The following is a 20,280-nucleotide window of genomic DNA, read 5'->3' as shown; positions in this document are numbered from 1 at the left end:
AAATAAACAATATCAGTGGTTTATCTGCTTGCTCTGTTTGTTCTGCCTTTCAAGTTTTTGAAAGCACTCTCTTACCACTTCACTGAGATAAAATACAGATGGGGCAGATCCCTTAGTAGCAGTGCTGAAGCCTATAACAAACAGTACAAACTAATTTGTTCTGGAAGGTGTTGCTAATAGTCACGCCAAATCATCTGCTGGGACTCTTTCCATACCCACATCCATTACAAGTGTAGGTAGCTAGAGGATACTGAAAGGTTGATTGGGTGAAGGTAGATGACCTGTGACTGTGGGGAAAAGAAATACAGGAAGCTGGGATCAGATGCAAATTCATGGTCCTTTTCCTGTCTGCCTCCTGAAGAAGATGCATTTTGTGGGTATTTCAGTGAGGGGGTTTTGTAGCACATGTAGGTAGTGGCATAAAGTTCTTGCTCTGTTGTTTGGTAATAGTAATATGGGGTAAAAATGATGTGTTGATGATTTTAAGAAGGTAGACTACAAAATTACATGTAGTAGAGCAACATTTTGAGAACTCCCAGCTGTGAATCTGTTTGCAAAAACTTTATTTTGGGGTATTATCATAAAATACTTAGTACCACATGCAAGGTTTGTGCTTGTGTGTATTAATAAAAGAACATACATATATTTCCAAAATTTTAATATATATATATATATTTCCTTATATATATTATTTTGCCTTATAAAATAAAAAAGCCATGTAATTCATACCCCATTTTATACTGCAGTTTTTTACATATAGTGAAGTGTTTGTTTTAGTTGATGTATTCTATGAAGAAAAATATTATAAACTCCATGGTTTCAGTACTTTGAGTCCCTGGCAGCTAATAGACTCTAAGCCTCTTATACAGCATATTCAGCTAATCTGCAAAGGAGGACTTAGCCCAGTGAAGAAACAGAAAGCCACCTTTCAAAAAGTAAAAGCCCAATTCTTTTACAGAAAAATAGCCTTTTAATGAAAGTTAGACTTGAGTCTTTAAAATACCTAAATAAAAATAAGCGAAACAGTTGACATCTTTAAAAAATAAACATTCCAAGGATCTGTCTTCCTTTCATCTGCTGAAGTTTTCTGTCTTCAAAACTGTGCTTGTGGTGTGGCTCGTTGATTGAAAAAACATGTTGAGGAAACTGGAGAGGATCTAGCAAAGGGCTAGCAGGATAGCTAGAAAACTAATACATATGACTCCTGAGATTGCAAGTTGAGCTTGTTTCAGTTCGTCAAAAAAGACTTAGGGGATTAATCTAATAGTGGTTTGTAGCTATTGAGGGGAAGTTTCAAAGATAGAGACAGTCTTATCCATAGTGGCAGATGGTAAAACAAATGGCAGTTACCGTAAGTTGAAGCTTAGGAGGTTCAAACTGGTCATTAGGAAAAAGTACATGTACATTGAATGACTAGTAGACAACCAGAGGAGTGGGCAGACTTCATTTTCCTGAAGCTTTCAAAACCCAGCTGGTAGGTTTCACTCCAGTTTCCCCTTTCCAACAGTTGCTTTGATGGTGTGAGAAATTTTTTTTGATGTTGTGAAAGCCAGGCTGATTCAAAGTAGCCTTTTATGCAGGACTGAGCACATGGGTACTGGCCTTTAACAGATGCAGATTGTTTTATCTCTGGATCAGTTAGTAATTTTATAAGGATGTCCCTACCTCTTATGTTAAGTGAAAGCAGAGCTGAAAGAGTATTTATGTCAAGGCTTAATTAGCTAAATTGAACAGATATGCCAGTGGACTATAAATGGGTGTATAATTAAGTGCAAATGTTTGTGTAACCAGTTTGTATATTTTCTGGGACTTGCTGCAAATCCCTTGTGGAGGTAGACAAGTAGCACTGTAGGGAAAATACTGATTGTATTTACTAGGTTATGTCCCTAACTCTATTTTCTTGCTTTATTCTTCTGTCCTTACACAAACTCATGTAGGTGTCTCAGCATTTAATTTTGTCTTTTAATTTAAATTTTGGTTAAAATGCACAAGACTTGTATGTTTGCCATAGGTCTAAAGATAGTATGTACCATGCCCTTGGATACAGCACTATTTTAGTTATGCAAGCTGCTATGACCTTTGAACAACAGGATATACAAATGGGAATTTCTACAATGAAAGACGCTTTGCAAACCTGCCAAAGGTAAACTTGAGAAATTTACATTTTTGAGGTATTTTTTTTTGAGGTTCCTCATTTATGATTACTTATTTTTGCTATGCATCATGTTAAATTGTAATGTTGTAATTTCATTGATGGGGCCCTGCCCTTTTCAGTATGCAGAAGAGTGTAAACAGATAATAAGCAAATGTTTAATATTTGTGATGAATTACTTTCTGGCATGTAAAATGCATTCTTTTTCTGAATGTAGAGTTGTGTATTCGGCTTCTGCATAAGGCTGAGGTGTTTGTAAATAGCAGTGAATACGTTTTTATAATGGCATACCTTAAGATAAACCATCACCTTTATAATATGAATAATTGAGATTTGTTAAAACTAAGATGTGTGACTGATACGGGATGTCCAGTGTAAAATTCCATGTCTGACATAAATACATCAGTATTTTATGACTTTTTATGTTCTCATTTTTGTTGAAAACGTAGCTCCTTGATTTTCATTGTAATTCTGAGACCAGGTTTGAGAACAAATGGAAGAATAACTTGACTTCAAATTTTTATTGTGGCTTGCCCAGCATCATAAAGAACTCTGCAGGAGTTTTGTTAATGTGTGTGACTTTTTCTCAAAAGTCTTGTTTTAAAAGCTAGAGGTCCAATGAGAAACATGTGATTCATTCCCCAGCAGTGTTCTTGCATGTGAGCTGAGTTAGGCGGGAACCCCATGGCTGGAACTGGGGAATGGTATGCTCTTGTATACTTAGCATAGATTAAATGCATACTTGAAAGGTATTTTAAGGTTGCATAGGCTTCTGGGCCTGTCAGCGGCCACGATTAGACTAAAAAAATTGTAGCTATTGACCTTCCTAAGAATGTCTACAATTTGTGGTTGGAAATAGTTAAGAATTATAAATAAGTTCAAGTTCTTGTTGAAATGTCACTTATGCTACATGGGTTTCTTTTCTTCCATGTATGACTGATTCAGATTCAGGAAAAGAAACACAGTGGTAGAGTCCTTGTCCAATCTAGTTTCTAAACAGTCAGTGGATCAGTTGAGTGAAGGTAAGTGGTTTATAATACAATTAAAATAACAAAATGAAAAAAGCTCAAGAACACCCAGCCAACGCACACTAATATGCTTAACTCTTTAATTTGACTTTAGTGTCTTACAGTTAAAACAAGAAGCAACCCCCTCCCCCCCTCAAAACCCTGCATGTTCCATCTTCAAATATTGCAGAGTCCTTTGGGAGCAATGTTGATTAGTGCGGACCAATCACTTATGTGTCCTTTTCAATGCATAGTTTCATGAAATGGTGTATACAGGCTTATTTGTTAGACTGAGCATGCATGATGAAGTAAGAGAGCAATGTGTTTGACAACCAGTTACAGGACTGAGGAGAGTTTTGTTTTTGTTTTTTTTTTTTTTTTAGCTTAAGACAATTGCCAAAAGGTTTAAGAATCATTGGTGCTGTGGAATAAGTCCTTATCCTTAGTTGTATTTGAATCTGAATATATTAACAAGTTTTGTGCTTGTCTGTTTTGCCTTAAGGTGTTTTGGGAAATGGTATCAGTACATTGTTCATGGCTCTGAAAATGCTGATCTACTATTTCCGATTCAGGCAGAATCAAGTATGCATTTTTTTCTAACCTGACACAAAAGAACCCTCTTTAATACTGGACACATCAAACTCACCATGTGTGCATTGTACATACAGCAGCCTTATGCATGTGGCTGGTCTTGCAGCATGCAGTTACTCTCACTGCAGAGTAACTTGTGTCATGTGTGTTAAGTCAAATGGTCTTTAGTGGTGCATGAGGACAGAAAGTCTGCCTGGGGCTTTCAGATTGCTTAGCATGACTCAGTAAAAACATGTTTGTAACATTCTACTGGACTTAGGGAACAGCTGAGCTGTTGTGAATGTTACTGTTCGTCTGTAGAAGTTTTCTAAGACAGTGTTTGAGGAACTGGTTGCTTTAGGCTCAGTTTTAAACGTAGTGTCAATGCAAAGTGCAGGAGATCATCCATCAGCATGGTAAGTAGCTTTTGCTTAAGGCTGAAGACAGCTCTGGCAAGATCAAGGTTTTTGTCTGAGGAGAGGTGAAACAGAAAACTGTTTTTAGCCAGCTTCTCAATTACTAGTTCTGATGGGATCTGTTTGTTACTGCTGTTATCCAGCAGTTACCAAAAGAGCAACAGCAGAATCCTACTTTTTTTCTTGGCAGCATTTTATTAGTTCCATTGAGCTTGAGAATATTAACAACAGCAATGTTGACAGTAGATAACTTTTCTTTCTTGTATAGAGGAAATGCATGCTGAAATCTGCTATGCTGAATGTTTACTGCAGAAAGCAGCTCTCACCTTTGTACAGGTAAAACCAACTGTTAATTTTGTATCTTTTTGTAACAGTTTAATGGAAGGATGTTCATGTTTGTAGAACATCATCCCCACAATAGATATGTTGTTTAAAAAACAAACTTCTTCCTCTTTGAATGAATATTACTTCATGACAGTGCTTGAAAGTACAGCAAATGCTATGCTATCCAGCAAAACTCTTGCTTTTTGTTTTGTTTCTTTGAATAACCAAAGATGTTATTGTTACCCAGGAATGAAAAACCGAAGGTATCATACAGATGGTAGATTTAAATTAATGCCATCACTTCTAGAATAGTCTAGGACTTCAAAAAGACATTCAAATACGAGGAAATGTATAACAAAATGTCATTTTAAAATGCAGTTGTTTTTTTTTCTTCTTTTCACAAAAAGGATGGAGTGTTTCCAACTTACAATATTATACCTGATATGTGCTTGTCTTTAATTTAGTATCACTCTCTCTACCCCTTTGAAATATCGTCATGAACAATATAGTAATGAATTATTATAAAATGGGCATGCCTTAGCATTGCTGAGGTAATCTTATGGTTCACATAAGGGTCTGCATTTTGCTGCTGTCTTACGCTTCTTGTTTAGCTTATGTTTCAGAGACTTAATGTTAGCGATCTAAAAATTGGTTAGAAAACAGTTGTTGTTTCCTCATACTTTCATTGCTTGTGTGTTGTTGTTCAACAAATGTTTAATTAATGTATTTTAGATAATTCCTTCAGATATAAGTTATGAAGAAGAAGTAAAGCACAGAGACATATTAAGATCAGATGGGCCTAAAAGGTTAATTTGGCTCAGCTTTATAAACCACTTAATACAATACTTAGGCCAGAAGTGTCAGGAAATGTTAGTAGTGGAATGCCAGTCTTATAACTGCCTTTCTCTATTCCTAATAAAACAAGAGCAAACCACTTGTTGGTTGTTTATTTGCTTCTTGATTTTGTTTTTTAATTATTAAAGAATTTTTAAATATGCGTCTTCAATTATGGGACTGTATGAAATGAAATACCTTTAAGGGAAGTGTATCCTTTCTCTAGAGCAGCATCTGCCTGTCCATCATTTCAGTTCCACTGCAGTTTGCTGTAATACCCTACTCTGATGACTGCTGCCATACACCATATTTTTCATCCTTAATTGACCTTGATTCATCTGAGGATGATGATGATAATGAAAATGTAGTCAGTCAGAAAGAGGTAGAAAGAATGCTTGTACTAAAACATCTGCATTTGGTTGTCCAGTCTTACAGACAGAACAGTTGAGGTTTTTCAAAATGGTGATCCATTTATGGAAGCCAACGTTTCCTTCAGTTCCAGATTCTGATGCTCTTCTAAAACTTTTTTTTTCTTTTTTTTTTCTTTTTCATGTCATACATGCTGTACTTGGGTATTTAATTGGGATTTTTGAAATGCCGGTACACATTCCCCTTCTGTGCTAATTCTAAGAGAAAAAAAAATCTCTTGCTTAATTGTTAACCATCTTGCTATTCAGGAACTTATTTTTGATGGCTAATAGATTGTGGTTTTGATTTTCTAGAGGCGAATGAATACATGTTGGATAGTACGTGTAGTTGCTGTTATTAATGATGGGAATTCATCTGTTTAGGGGATTTTTCGGTATATCTTCTGCCAGGTCTCAGGCTTGCTTGTGTGTGTCAGAAACGGCTTTCCAAAATTTTTTGTAAAGATTCCTACAGCACCATCTGGTGGAGAGTTTTCTGTTTTTCACTTAGATGCATTAGAAATCTAGTTAATAGTAATGGTAGCTCTGACCACTCTGCTTCTTTTTAGGTTGTAAAACTTGTCACATGCAACAGAAAAATGTTTCCCTAACAACTTAATGCATTTTCTAACTTAGGCTTAGAGATCATTCTAATAACTGAAATGCATTTTTAAAATTTCCAGTGTCTTTTTAAGTTCTAAATCAATTAAAATGTAGCTTGAAGTTTATGTCTGTTTATATGTAATAGCTAAAAACATATTTTGTATAATTAATATTTTTTGTTTCAGGATGAAAATATGATCAACTTTATCAAAGGCGGCCTCAAAATTAGGACGAGTTATCAAATATACAAGTAAGTCCTTAGAAAACACTGAGGTTTAATGTTGGTATAAGGAGGTGCATTAATGCCTCCAAATTTTATATATATATATATATAAATAACATTACATTAAATTATATATATATATTATAATAAAATAATGCAATGATTATACTTCATATAATTTCTAAGTCATGTTTACCATCTCCTCCCTTTTTCCTGTATCAAAAGGGAATGTCATCAGGTGCTACAGATGACTCAGGGGAACAAAAGCAAAAATGAAACTTATCACCAATTTGAAGGAGGAGTAAAACTTGGAATCGGAGCATTCAATTTGGTATGACTCTTTCAGACTGTATAAAGTTGATTGTAGAAATTCTGTAGGATTCTTTGCAAATAGGGTACTGTAATCCTATTTTAAAAATATTTATAAAATGTTTCAGAAACAGAGATGCATGTTTTGTAGCTTTTATGCAACATGAAAAGTGCAGTGGCTTTTTGCATGCATGCCTTCTAGGGTCTTTCTACTAATTTATTTTAAATAATGTTTAATTTTATTTGACTAATTTATTTATGTATTGCTTGAGAGGAAAAGCTGCTACATGCTATGTGTAGTATGACATTTTAAGATTCTTCTACAGTTGGTTACAGGATCCTCGAATGAACATTTTTATGGTAACCCACGTATACTGTTCTATGGCTTCCGTGGCATACTGTAGATTGGCACTGTGAATTAATGTAGACCATGAGCAAGTTTGGGAGAATAAGCAGTAAGTTACTGGATTTGTACAAGAGACGACTGGATACATCTGCTAGTGTTTTTGTTTACAGTTTACTACATTGTCTTTTAGCGTATGCCATGACAGCAGTGAGAGTTGATTTTTGCTGGTATTGTAATTTCTGTATCATTCCAGACTGGAGCTGGCCAGTTCTGTGTATGGTCAGAAGAACTCAGGTTTACCTGCACCTCTCAGTCTTTAAAACCCAAGCAGCTGGTAGATGTCTCTGTACACAAGTGCTCAGACTTATTCTTCGTGAATTTTCCTCAGCAGGAAGCCTAACAGAAAAAGTCTGTTCTGGGCAGTGACTAGAATGACTAGAGCTTACAAAAGCTAACCTTGAAATAGACCTTCCAGTAATGTTTTCTGAAAAGATGATTGTGATCTTTAAAAGTTTTCTGTTGTGTTGAATGTGAAGATTGCAGCTTCAAGAGCAGAAAGTGCATGTAAAGGAGGGTAACAATAGCTAATACTTCTAAAAGAATAGCTTTCTGGTCTGCTAATTCCATGCCTCTAAAGAAGGAACAAGTAGAATTTTGTATACCATTGTATCATTCAACTGGGAGTCAAGGAAGATAACAATTGTGGATTGTAAGTGCTACCAAAATAGATAATACTTGCTTCTGATTCCATATGGCTCAAATTTTTTGAACAATTCTGATCAGATCTGAACAATTCCTCACAGAAGGATCATTATCTGAAAAAACACAGATGGACTTTTTCTTGCTGTTTCTATGCTGGCTGATCATAAAGAGTCAGAATTTTCCTTAAGCTGCAAACTGATTGCATATTGTTGATCATGCATGTCTATTTTTGAGTTCTTTTGTGTTTTACTTTTTCACTGATGTGTAGTGGCATTTGATATAGTAGTTTTTGGTTGAAGCTTATAGTGTTTTTACGCTTTTTTTGAATGTATATATTTTTGTTTGAAATGTATTACAGATGCTGTCATTGTTACCAGGAAGGATCCTCCGACTTTTAGAATTTATTGGATTTTCTGGCAACAGGGTATGGGATTTGGTATTTTATTTGCTTTTTCAAATTAGACTTTTCTCAGGTAATGATTGGGTGTGTTTATTGTTACATATTTCACACTAAATGTATAATGATCTACATAGCTGATTAATATTTTAGTGTTATTAAAAAGTTAAGTAGGCTAGATTATGCAGGCAAGAAAGCATATTTGATATTTGACTCTTGAGCAAGCAGAGGAGATGGCCAGTATGCTTCAGAGATGGTTCCCTTCCCATTTCCCCTTTCTGAATTCCTCCTCTCCCCTTCTCCCTTCCCCCATCCCCTTTCCCATTGTTCTGTATTTTGCAACCCTTTACAACTCCTTTTGCCACCTACAAAAAACGAAAAAAAAACAAAACACAGAATTATATGTAACTAAATTTCAAGTTATTCGTGAACCAAAGAGTCACCTTATGGTCTTACTGCTCGTAGGTTGTCCACAAGTACATTTTGTTTATATAAAATTAGACTTCAATAGAGTCCTTTTCGTTCTGTTTATTCCGGTAAAAATTCTAGTTCACTGAGCTTCATGATGAAGCTCTTTGACAATACACATTAGTGTCCTGACTGAAAAGGTGATAAAAGCTGAAAGGAAAGCTGAACACTTTTGTAGTAACACCACATTTTTTGCATGGTGCTTGAATTCTCCTGTAACTCAACAAGTTGCTATACAGTAAAACTTCTTTTTTTTTTTTTTAACCAAAACTGTTACAATCTGTTTCTGAAGAGCAACTGCTCTTAAGAAGGGAACCTCTGAACTCGTCTCGACAATCCTCAAATAGTTAAGCTGTAATTTAATGGGAATAAACTGGAATAGATAGGAAAATCTTTCTTATGTAAGAACAGAATAAATCTCCATGAATCTTTTTCAATAATCAGAAATTGAATTGTAATTTATGAAAACACTGTATAGAAGTTGGTGTGTTAGTAGAACTAATATTTTGACCAGAACCAGAAAATAGTGGCTGACTTGACAGGAGAAAATTAAGGATAACCAGTGATTTCTCCAAAGGAGGACTCTTGCCTAGAAGTAGCACTGAATAAGCTGAGAGAGTTCCCTACCAAATATAAAGACATTATTCTAAAAGGCTCATATCCAGAAAGTAGTGGAGAAAAGATTTAGACCCGTGTGGCTGCATGGTCTGTGACATTGATACTTCACCAAAGCAATTAAACGCATGGGTAATTTTATTCAGCATTGACTTAGTCTACTCCTTGCTGAGTGCTGTCAGCTGTGTCAGAACTGTTTTGGTAGAATATTGTGTTGGATCTGAGATAATGAAATGCTGAATTATGAAATACTTGTATTTAAAAGGATAAAACATGCAGGTGAGCTAGAAATGATTAAGAGTACTATAGTACTATACTCATAATTAATTCTTCATGTGTTTGTATTTTTTCTTAGGAATTAGGCCTCCATCAACTACAGGAAGGTGCATCTGGCAGCAGTTTGAGGGCCATTCTGTGTACTTTCACCCTGCTGGTTTATCATACTTACGTCTCCTTAATCCTTGGTGAGTCCCGCTGTGTTCAGTCATGCTACACATTTTGAAAGATATTCTGCTTTTTGAACTGAATTTAGCAACTGTGGCTAGTAGTTTAGTAAGAGGAGTTTGCTGTGTACTTTGTTACGATCTGAAAGTCACGCCTCTAACAGAGCTATAATTGCAAAACCAGCAAGGTATATATTGTTCTGTTGACAACCTATTTCATTTGAAGGGCTATCCTAACATGCAACAGCAAAATATTAGAAAACACTTCTCAAATGTGAGGAAACGATTGCTTTTGCCACATGAACATTACTATTAATTCTGTATGCGTCTTTGACATACATGTTTATGTTCTTTAGTTTCAAAGTATTTCAGTCCTTGTCCCTTAGGCTCATCAGGAAATTAGGGATAACTTCATTTCTTTCAGGTTCACCCCTACTTTGTAACTGAGCTCAAAATTAGTAAAGGGGGCAGCTGAAGAACGTTTTCATAACTTGACAGAGCAATTACAGGGACTTGAAAATGGAAAAGGAATTTATAATGTAACGGTTTAAAGAATATTAATGTATTTTAACCTTTGTCTACTTACAGGCATTTATTATCTTAAAAACTATTATTTCTTGCAAGACAAGAACTGATTTTTATAGAAACATAATATGATCAAATAATATTTCTGCTTTTGAGTAGAGGTGGTCATTCTTTAATTTATTCAAGCCATAAATAGGATTTTGAAACCACAATCTTAATCTGTTACACTTTTTTTTTTTATTTATTTAAAGTAGACTAAGGTTGGTTTATTGTGGTTTCTAGGTACAGGGGACACCAACCTCGAGGAAGCAGACAGTCTTCTTGAACCCTACCTCCAGAAGTTTCCAAATGTGTGTATTCTCAATACATTTTGTAATAGTAATGTATTTCCTTAAGCTTAAAGTAGTAACTAAGTATTTTTCTCCTTTCCTTTCAAGGGTTCCATTATTCTCTTTTATGCTGCCAGAATAGATATACTGAAAGGAAATTTTGAAAAGGTAAATCAATTGTTTTCTTTTTAAGATTTTTATTTATACAGTGTTCAGCTTGGGGTGAAAAAATATGTATGATTCATCATCTTGGTAACTATTTAGTTGGACTGATAATTATGCTCATTTTCCTGTTTGTGTTTAGTGTTAATATTGATTCCAGCTTTTATTCTAAGATAAGCTGAGAGAGAAGATTATTTCATTTTTCTAGTCAAGAGTGTTCTCTGCTTGGGTGCTACGAAGGGATTTGCTCTGTAATTAAATGTGGCTCTATCAGGGAGATTTAACCTGTAATTGAACCAATTTTCATTATTCTTACTTTTCTAAATCCTAGGCACAGTTAACGTTCCAGGAATGCATAGCAGCCCAGCAAGAATGGAAGCAGATTCATCATCTCTGTTACTGGGAACTGATGTGGTGCTACACATTCCAGCAAAACTGGCTTCAAGCGTATCGATATGCAGACCTCCTCAGCAAAGAGAACAGGTGGTCTAAGGTAAATGAGCAGGCAGATATTACTGTGTTATACCAGTAGCTGCTCCACAGTTAAATATGCATTTCAGTGTGCGGAATCAGTGGAATTTTTCCTTTCTTCTGAACTCAAAAGCAAAGGGACAAGGGAACCAAATGGTATATTGTGTGGACAAGGGGGAATTTTTCTTATGGTACCATTACGAGAAATGCTTCAGTGTTGGGGTGCTTATCAGAATTAAGAGAAAGAAGAGGGAGAGGAAAGTAGTTAACTTGCAATTGTAATTTCTAATATTTGCTAATAAAACTTGGCAGAAGAAACTGTGTGTGTTTGTTAATTATAAAAAGACAAAAGAAGGCATAGTCAGTACATGCTTTGTGACATGAAATAAAAGGCTGCTGGAGACATGCAGGGTAATCTACCTTCTCCTTGTAAAAACTGTTCTCACAGTATGACCCCAGCACAACATGCAAATGTACATCCTTTGTCTGTTCTTTTCTATGTTGTTCTTTTATGCTTAGTGGAAAAGGGAATATGGCCAGTTTTTGAAAAAAGAGGAAGTGTGAAGTGTAAATGTCTTGAACAGAGTTATAAAAGTTTATTTTCTTTTCTGAAAAGTCCAGTTACTGAATTTCCCTTGATTCAGTTCTCAGATATGTTTTTGTTTGCTTGTTCGTTTGTTTTGTTTGTTTGTTTTTAGCTTATCTCTGCACATAACAGATTAGATGACATTTCTGGACTTCAGAATACTTTTATCTGTCATTAACCTAATTTTTTTATCAGTTATTTAGGTAGTATATTGTCATATTCTTTGCAGAAAAGACCTTTAATATTGACTAACTTATTAAGAATATTAGCAAATATACTGAAAATAAAATTATAAATTATGTGAAAAAAGAGATGCGTAGCTAAACTTCAGTAGTTCCACTTGCATGAGAACTACTGGAAACACTTCACTGTAACAATTGGGGTAAGATATTTCAGTCTTTATTGTATTGATTGAACAGAACAAATTAGATGCAGTAATATATGAATTTTTCATTTGAAACAGGCAATATATGTATTCCAGAAAGCAGCAATTTTATGTATGCTTCCAGAGGAAGATTTGAAAAAGACTGGTGAGGACATTGTGTCTTTGTTCAGGTAAACATTTATAGAATAACTACAAATGCAGTTGTCATGTCCCATCCCCATTCCTGCCCCGCAAATGTTTTTGACTTAAATATCTTTGTCTTGTATCATTTGCTCCCTACTTATAACCAGCACCTTTTAAGCTTTTCTCATTATTTTTTAGCATCACATTGTTTAAAACACTGCTTTTATTAGCAACATACATCCTGCATATGCAGGGTGTGTGGTGTGGAGAACATAATAATTTACTAACTGAAATAAGAGCAAATATTTCATATTTTACTAATATTAAGGAAATTATGTATTTAGGCAATCACTAAGTATTTAGGAAATACTTAATATTTTACTAAATGAAATAAGAGGAAAAACTTCATAAAGTGAACTGTCATATCCATTTTTGTCTCCTTTTAGACAAGTGGAAGGTCTAAAACAGAGAATTGCGGGAAAATCTATCCCAACTGAGAAGTTTGCAGTAAGGAAAGCGCGGCGCTATGCATGTTCTCAACCAGTGAAGCTGATATTACCTGCCTTGGTACTTATACTTGCTTTCTTTTTGTCCTTTTTGAATGGGGAAAAATGACTGTGATTTCTTACATAGTGAAAGAATATTATCGTTGGGTACTATGTGTCAGATAGTTGCATTTTTATTTATTTTTTCTTTTTAAAGAATTATTGGCATTCATGCAAATGGAATGGCCTTGGGATTTTTGTAAAATGGAGTTAGGGGCTGAGTAATGCTATCAACTAGCAGTACAAAACCAAGGCCAGATTTATGTGAAAATTCTATGTGAAAATTCAAACACATAGAGCATAATTTGTTGTTAGTACATGGGGCTGAAAGTCATCTTCAGATCTACATTGGTTTCTATCATGTGTAAGTACACGCTATTTACTGTGACAGGTTCTCGGTCAGTATCCCACAGGCTCGTTAGGAAATTGACAACAACTTCAGTTCTTTCTATATCATCATCTGTTCTTCTGGTGAAAATGAAAAGCCTTTTTTTTTGTGTTGAATCTGAGTAAAAGGTATAGAAATTGATACTACACAAATTCTGTTCTAATTTCATATGCTTTTCACTTCAGAAGGCATTAGTAGTGCACAACCTGTTTGTATGTACACCGTAATGATACTTCATATACACTTATGCTGAGATTTTGGAATATGGGTAATATAGCAATTACTGGAAGTGGAAAAAAACACATTTGAGAAGGAATTTCTTACGTTAAAGCTCATAGAAAGAGAAGTCCAAAGAAAGTTCATCCAACAGTTTAAAATTTAGTGGTTCATGTATTTGATTTTGTTTACTCATTTATGTTTAAAGACCTAAGTAATGAGGTTGTCCTGGGCTTCTACGGCACAGTGCTATTCAGGTGTGAATATGTATTTTTGGTCTTGCTGTCAAATCTAGTATCTTTAAATATAAGAGTTTTTCCACCGTGGGTTAAGTAAGAGAAAACACAGGGTATTACTATAATAAATGCAAATTAGACAGGACTAAAGAATTGAAATGAGTCCAGTGTAATGTAGTTAGTTGGTAGTGTCAATAACACTTTCTTTTAGACTTCAATAGAACCATTTTTTTCTCTCTCTGAAACAACGAATAGCTACAGCAGAAACATTTCAGTGGTGTATTTGTTTCAGAATGACATCATTTCATATTTCATATTTGCAATTACAATGCAAAATGATAAACAAAATTATACTATAGTGTTTGTGATGATTGAGTGGAGATATTAGCAAAGATTTTTCTTGTTTGGAATTAAATCTGCGTAAGTATTCTCATTCTCTTTGAATTTTATCACATAGTACATTAAGTAATACATTAAACAACTGCTTTGCTTACTATTGCACTAAAACATCTGGGAAGCTTTTTCTAGGATTTATCTTGATTTTTTTTTTAAATAAGATTTGGAGGAATATATTAGAAGCAGTTGGATGTATATGCTGGAAACATTTTTTATCTGGGAAGTTTTATCTACTTTACTGCTGTTCCACCTGGAATATAGAAGCCAATTAATTATAACATCTCTCTATATAAACACACGTATGTATGTGTGCGTGCACACACATATATACATTTATAATATATATTCCATCCTTTGTGAAAACCTTTTTTTCAGAATGGCCATTAAAACACACATTACTCAACATTCATCACACAATCTCCTCAAACTTTGCTTATGTCAACAAAAATAATTCCCTACACCAAACTCAACATCATCACAACACTGACAAAGATGGACAATTTACACACCTTTACCCCTTACTCCTTCACCACATTACAAGAACACAAATTCACTGCAGTTATTACTCTCTCTAACAGCGTCCAGTCTGTATCTCCAATTCCTTGAGCCCCACATTAGGTGCCAAAAAGGACTGTGGTGGTTTCACATAGATGGGCAGCTAAACTGGACCACACCACTTCCTCTCCTCAGAAAGTTAGGGAGAGAAAATATGATGAAAAAAGTAAAGCATGCGGGTTGAGATAAGGACAGGGAGGTTGCTCACCAATTACCATCATGGGCAAAACAGACTTAGCGTAAGGAAGATTAATGTAATTTATCACCTATTGCTAACAGACTAGAGCAGTGAAACTAAAAAAAAGCCTAAAAACACGTGACCAATGTTAATTTGCCTCTCCTATGCACAGGTATTCTACTGCAACTGTAATTAAATGACTTTAAAGACAAACGTGATTGTCTTTGTAAACTGCCATGTAACTGACTAAGTGTCCAGTACACATTGTGGGGTGGTTATTTGAAGTAACATGGATACTTTTGTTCTTGGGCTTCTTAACAGTGAGTGTTAAACTTTGAAACCCTTAATATTGTTTAAAACAAGTTTTTGTAGGCAGTATTTTTATTTACTCAAACTATTGAATAACAGCCTTCAAAGGGATACTGTTCAGTTAAATATTTATGCAATTCTATGGGTGTCTTTGCTTTTTTGTCAGGAAATGATGTATGTCTGGAATGGCTTTGCAATTGTGGGCAAAAGAGTGGACCTTACTGAAAATTTATTGGTAACAATTGAAAAAGAAGAAACTGCTCTACAAAATGAAACTAGTAAGTAGTTGATCAAGATGGAAATAACAAGCTAGTAAGAAATGTTGACATTTTGCTTTGCTTCTGTCTTAGAAATGTTCTGTTGCTGACTTAGGCAATGTGCTGTTAAATCTGGTATGAAAATTTTGGAGCTGCTTAAACTTTAGTGCTGATTCCTCGGTATGCCCTTTATCAAACTTGATTAATGCTAGGGGCTAGATTATACAAAACTCAAGAATTTGAGACTCTTACTTACATAACTTAACTGAATCTTATTAAGACATTACTGTCTCAGAGAATGTCCTTAGACCATAACCCACTAATTTTATAAATGCCTGAAAAATACTTCTGCTGAACCAGTTTATGCCATACTTCAGCTGTACTACAGAGGACACATACTGAGCAGAATATGAGTAAGTATGAAAGAGAAGACAAAGTATTATGATTCTGTTTTTTGTTTTTTTTTTTAACGTCTGCCAAAATCTAATGTCTGGCAGCTCTAAAATAAAATGTATTTTTAATTAGTAAGCTTTGACCATGGATTTAGATCTTGAAGTATAAGAAGCATAGATATTCAAGGTAATATGAAGTGTATCAGTCCATAACTTCATACTGGAACTTAATTTTCTTGAGGAATAAGAAAGTTGTGCTGGATAAGTACATGGCATTGTTTACTGTTCCTTAAATCAGGCTTTATCAGGTTGCTCCTGTTATCTATTATGTGAGCTTCTCAGCATATTTCTCCTTTGAATTCTTCTAAAATGAGTAATTATTAGCTTGTTAGTAATGGCAATTCACAAGAGCAGTTTCTATTGAACCCAGATTTTAGTCATACTTATCAATAATTTAGAAAGTTAGTTTACCCACATTATGAAAACATGTAATGAGTTTTGGAAACACTAAATATAGTATTAATTTCACCTGTTTACATCGATAAGAGCAATATTCATGACTGAGTATCAAAACTCATTCAGTTTGTTATTACCAAATAAAAATGTCCATTAAACATTTTTGCTGAAGTATAGCTTTCCCCAAAGCATAGTATTCCAGTATAAAAATTTTTTATTCCAGCCAAAGCAGTTGGAAATTGAATTTTGAACTGCAGAATTACAAATATTCCCCTGAGCTCTGTGCTGCAGGCCTGGTACAGTGTGAGGTGTTTTGTGCAAGGCAGGAAATAGAAGCAATGAAATGTGCATGCTAGTAAAGAAAATGAGAAGTAAGCACACAACAAAACTGATAGTAACAGTAATCTTAAATGTTACAATTTTATTTTATTCCAAAGATATACAGGAAAAGAGAAGCATCTTTTAAGTAAATGACAAAATGGTGTGAAATATGCTACCATTGTCTCATAGCTAAATATGTAGTTTTCAGATAAAGCAAACATGACAACTGGATTGCAGTGGGAGGAGAGGTGCTCTGTTTTTTCTTTTTGTTGTTGCCACATTAAAACCAAGAGGTAGCAAAATGCAAGACATCAAATAAATTATGCTGCCATGGATGCAAAGAATGCTGGCAGAAGCTGTAGGGAATCTGGAGATCTTTTATCCAGACGTTATTGTTATGACTATCTAATCAGTTAGAACAGTGAAGTAAATTTACTGTCCTAGACAGAGATGCTCAAGATATCAACATAAAAGGAGTAGAATAAAGCAATTGCAAGAGCACTGAAATAGAAATAGGTAGATGATTGGAGAAGGTATAGAAGATATTTATTACTAAGGGAACAGGTAAATTCCTTTCAAAAGAGAAAGTAGCTGAAAAACACTTCAGGATCTCCACATCCACAAAGGCAGAGGAGAAACTGAATGGTCTGTTCAGTTTTGGTCTCTTTGTTGCTTTAAAATTCTTGAAATCACTGGTGTGACTTATTTGTAAACAACTGGATGGTAGAGAATCATGGGTGACAATCCTTTTTATGAATATACCTCAAGGGAATAGGTCATTCAGGATGAGGTTGCTTTCTGTCAGTGAGATACATTCCTGCATGGCAAAATGAGCTTATTTACACTATCCAGACAAACAAACCAAGAAGTCCAAAGGAATCAGATTGCGTATTCGGAGCTGCTTTTCCGAGTTGCTGAGATATGTCTCTATAGCATTTAGGTGATGGTTTAATTTATTATAGAAAGCGTACGTTTTTATGTAGATAGAAATGAGTGTCTGTATTATAGTATTATGAGAATCTGAATTTCATTCGGCTTGGACTAAATGGTAGTATTTTGGCCGTAGATTGTGGTATGAAATATTTAATCAGCACTTGGAAATCTGTAGTTAACAGTGGCTAGAATAAGTAACTTATTAGTGCTTCAAAATAGTATTCCTTTTTAAAAACATTATGTTTTTCTCATGGAAACATGCAGATTACAGATACAATGTAATTCTGATACAAAGTTGTTTTTTATGCTTTTTTTGTAATAACTGCAATGAAATACAGTTTTGTTCTGTACTTTCTATCTGTGAGCCTGGTTAACTTTTAAAGATGCGGAGTCAAACAAAATAAAGGCACCAGAATTGCTGCTGAATGTACACCCAAAGGCAAAATGAGGCAAGGATACAGTATTTTTTTAAAAGACAATTGTCAGTACTAGATAGCTTTAGAGGACTTCTAAGGTGTCATCACAAAAAAAAAAAAAAAAAAAAAAAAAGTAGGCTAATTATACACAGAGGTCGTGTAGGGATTGAGACTTCTCAGAGAGAGCTGTTGATGCTACATTTGGTTCATGTAAACAGGCACAGCAAGGAATCTGTCAGGGACTGAAAATGGTTGTAGAGAATACTGAAAATATTGATGACAGAAGGAGCAGGATGAAACACTTTAGGAAGAATCTTTTCCTCAGGATTTCTGTGTATTGTATTTTTCCACAGTTGTGTCATTTCCAAAATATAAAAAAGATTTTTAATGTTAAGAAAAAAATATTCCTATGATTATCTTGTGTGTTTCATCAACATGATATTATTTCCTGTGGTACAGGGTACTGCAGGAATATGTGTTTTACACATTTATTGCCAAGGATCTGTTTTAAGTTGGCCTGTTCATTTACTGTCATTGTTACAGTAATTTAGCTCACTGTCTTTTCTTCCTCTGGGACATGCCAGCGAGATACTATCAGTTCTTTCTTTTATTGACATCAATGCTTATCCCCAGTAATTTTGGGGAATGAGACTTTTAGGAGATAAACACATAAATCTAGTACCTTATCTAGTAAAATGGGCTAGAGGAATGCAAAATACTCATCCCTTCTGGTTCTACCTGTCACTAAAAGCACAGTCTGTTAGTTGTTATCTGTAGAGAATTTCTGGGTTTAAACACAGACAGAAATATGCCTGAAAGTAGTGGGAAAGCACTTCATGGAGTCCTAAGATGCTCTTGTCTTGCATCTTTCAGAACTGTTTATGTAGGATTTTTTGGCAGACTATTAAGAAAAAAAAAAGTGACCGTAGAGATCTGGTAATTAGTTGTAAACAACATGATCTGAAGGGAGGTTGTTTTGCTTCCTGAATTGTTAATATATGTGCAGCCATCTGTCTATCCATATGTGTTTTCTTTCCTTTCTTTTTCTTCCCTACACCTAGCAAAGGATATAAACCGATGCTACAAAAAAGGACCACATTGGTTAAGGCTACATTTCTTAATTACTTTATAGAAGCCTTTTCATCACATATTTTCAGTCCTATTGAACATAAAACTTTCTTGAATTTTCCAAGTGAACATTCATAATTGTTAGAGATGATGCAAATACTAACAAAGATGGTTTCTTGAATTTCTGTTGTAGTATTATGTTTCCTAAGAGATATGTAGGAATGAATTGTAGGGTATTCTTGGGCTTTTCATATTACCGGTGCTGCTGGAGTTCTGCCAGTACTTTGGAACAGTGGAAGCTTTTGAGATGTAAAGGAGGTTTCAGTCTCAATCCAGGTTTTCTTTTCTGTTTTAGATGATAAATGTATAGAAGTCTTTAAATTGTGCCAGATTATGCCCACTTTGTACTGACTTCCTGATTTAGAATACTGGGGAACAACTAGATGTTTAGATTTCTTCTTTTCCTCAGTCTCTATCCTTAAAGAGAAAGATACAGAAGCTATGAACATATCCTCTCTAGTAAGCAATGTTTAAAACTGTGCCTGTGGATTATGTGTTGAAATACAGAACTCTGAGAAGCAAACCTCAGAGTCTGAGTATATATTCACTACTGAAAAATGTTACCTTTTCACGATGATGTCTTCAAATTGTTTGATGTGTTTTGCTTTTGCCTTCAGACCACAATGAATACTATATGGATGACATGTGCATGTTGCAGCTACTGAAGGGTCTCTGCCTTAAACACTTGGGAAGACTCATGCAAGCTGAACTGTGTTTCAATCAAGTAATTCAAAGGTAAGAATAATAGAAATAGACTTTTCACTTTTATTTTGTAGGTTTGAGTGAAACTTATGATATTCTTGCAGAAGCCTTCACATTAGAATTTTAAATAATTAAACTTTAACATCCTGCTAGGGAGCTGGAATTAAAATAGTTCTGAAAATAGTTGCACAAAACTTTACCATTGTTTTTTCTATAGTAATTTGACATTATATAGCTTTTATATAAATAGGATGTGTTTTAGACCACATAAGTAAGACTGATGGGTAATGCATTTATATATATACATTTGTAATTAGTATTTTTATATTTGCAGAACTATCAATAGAAGTGAAGGTAATTCATGTGGATTTATTGTTTGTTTCAGTATTTAGTGCTTCCTGAGTTAACACCACATTTAGATTAGAAATTATTGAAGTTGTTGCTATTTTCAGTTG

General features: G+C 34.6%; 1 protein-coding gene across 3 annotated transcripts in view; it reads left to right on the top strand.

The window, feature by feature from the left end:
• TTC39B (tetratricopeptide repeat domain 39B) overlaps positions 1–20,280 on the top strand; it is a 77,867-nt gene that overhangs the window by 47,930 nt on the left and 9,657 nt on the right. For all 3 annotated transcript variants that reach the window (XM_068666507.1, XM_068666508.1, XM_068666506.1), the window contains 14 exons: positions 2,012–2,143; positions 3,098–3,174; positions 4,414–4,481; positions 6,499–6,563; positions 6,762–6,867; positions 8,252–8,317; positions 9,729–9,837; positions 10,624–10,691; positions 10,779–10,838; positions 11,164–11,325; positions 12,353–12,444; positions 12,844–12,964; positions 15,387–15,498; positions 19,741–19,858. In XM_068666507.1, coding sequence (XP_068522608.1) covers positions 2,012–2,143; positions 3,098–3,174; positions 4,414–4,481; positions 6,499–6,563; positions 6,762–6,867; positions 8,252–8,317; positions 9,729–9,837; positions 10,624–10,691; positions 10,779–10,838; positions 11,164–11,325; positions 12,353–12,444; positions 12,844–12,964; positions 15,387–15,498; positions 19,741–19,858 — 1,356 coding nt within the window. The remainder of the gene's footprint in view (positions 1–2,011; positions 2,144–3,097; positions 3,175–4,413; positions 4,482–6,498; positions 6,564–6,761; positions 6,868–8,251; positions 8,318–9,728; positions 9,838–10,623; positions 10,692–10,778; positions 10,839–11,163; positions 11,326–12,352; positions 12,445–12,843; positions 12,965–15,386; positions 15,499–19,740; positions 19,859–20,280) is intronic.

Source organism: Anas acuta, chromosome Z (assembly GCF_963932015.1).
Source record: "Anas acuta chromosome Z, bAnaAcu1.1, whole genome shotgun sequence".
NCBI classification, from domain to species: domain Eukaryota; kingdom Metazoa; phylum Chordata; class Aves; order Anseriformes; family Anatidae; genus Anas; species Anas acuta.
Note: the sequence above shows the minus strand (reverse complement) of the source record. Positions and strands in the feature narration are given on the sequence as shown.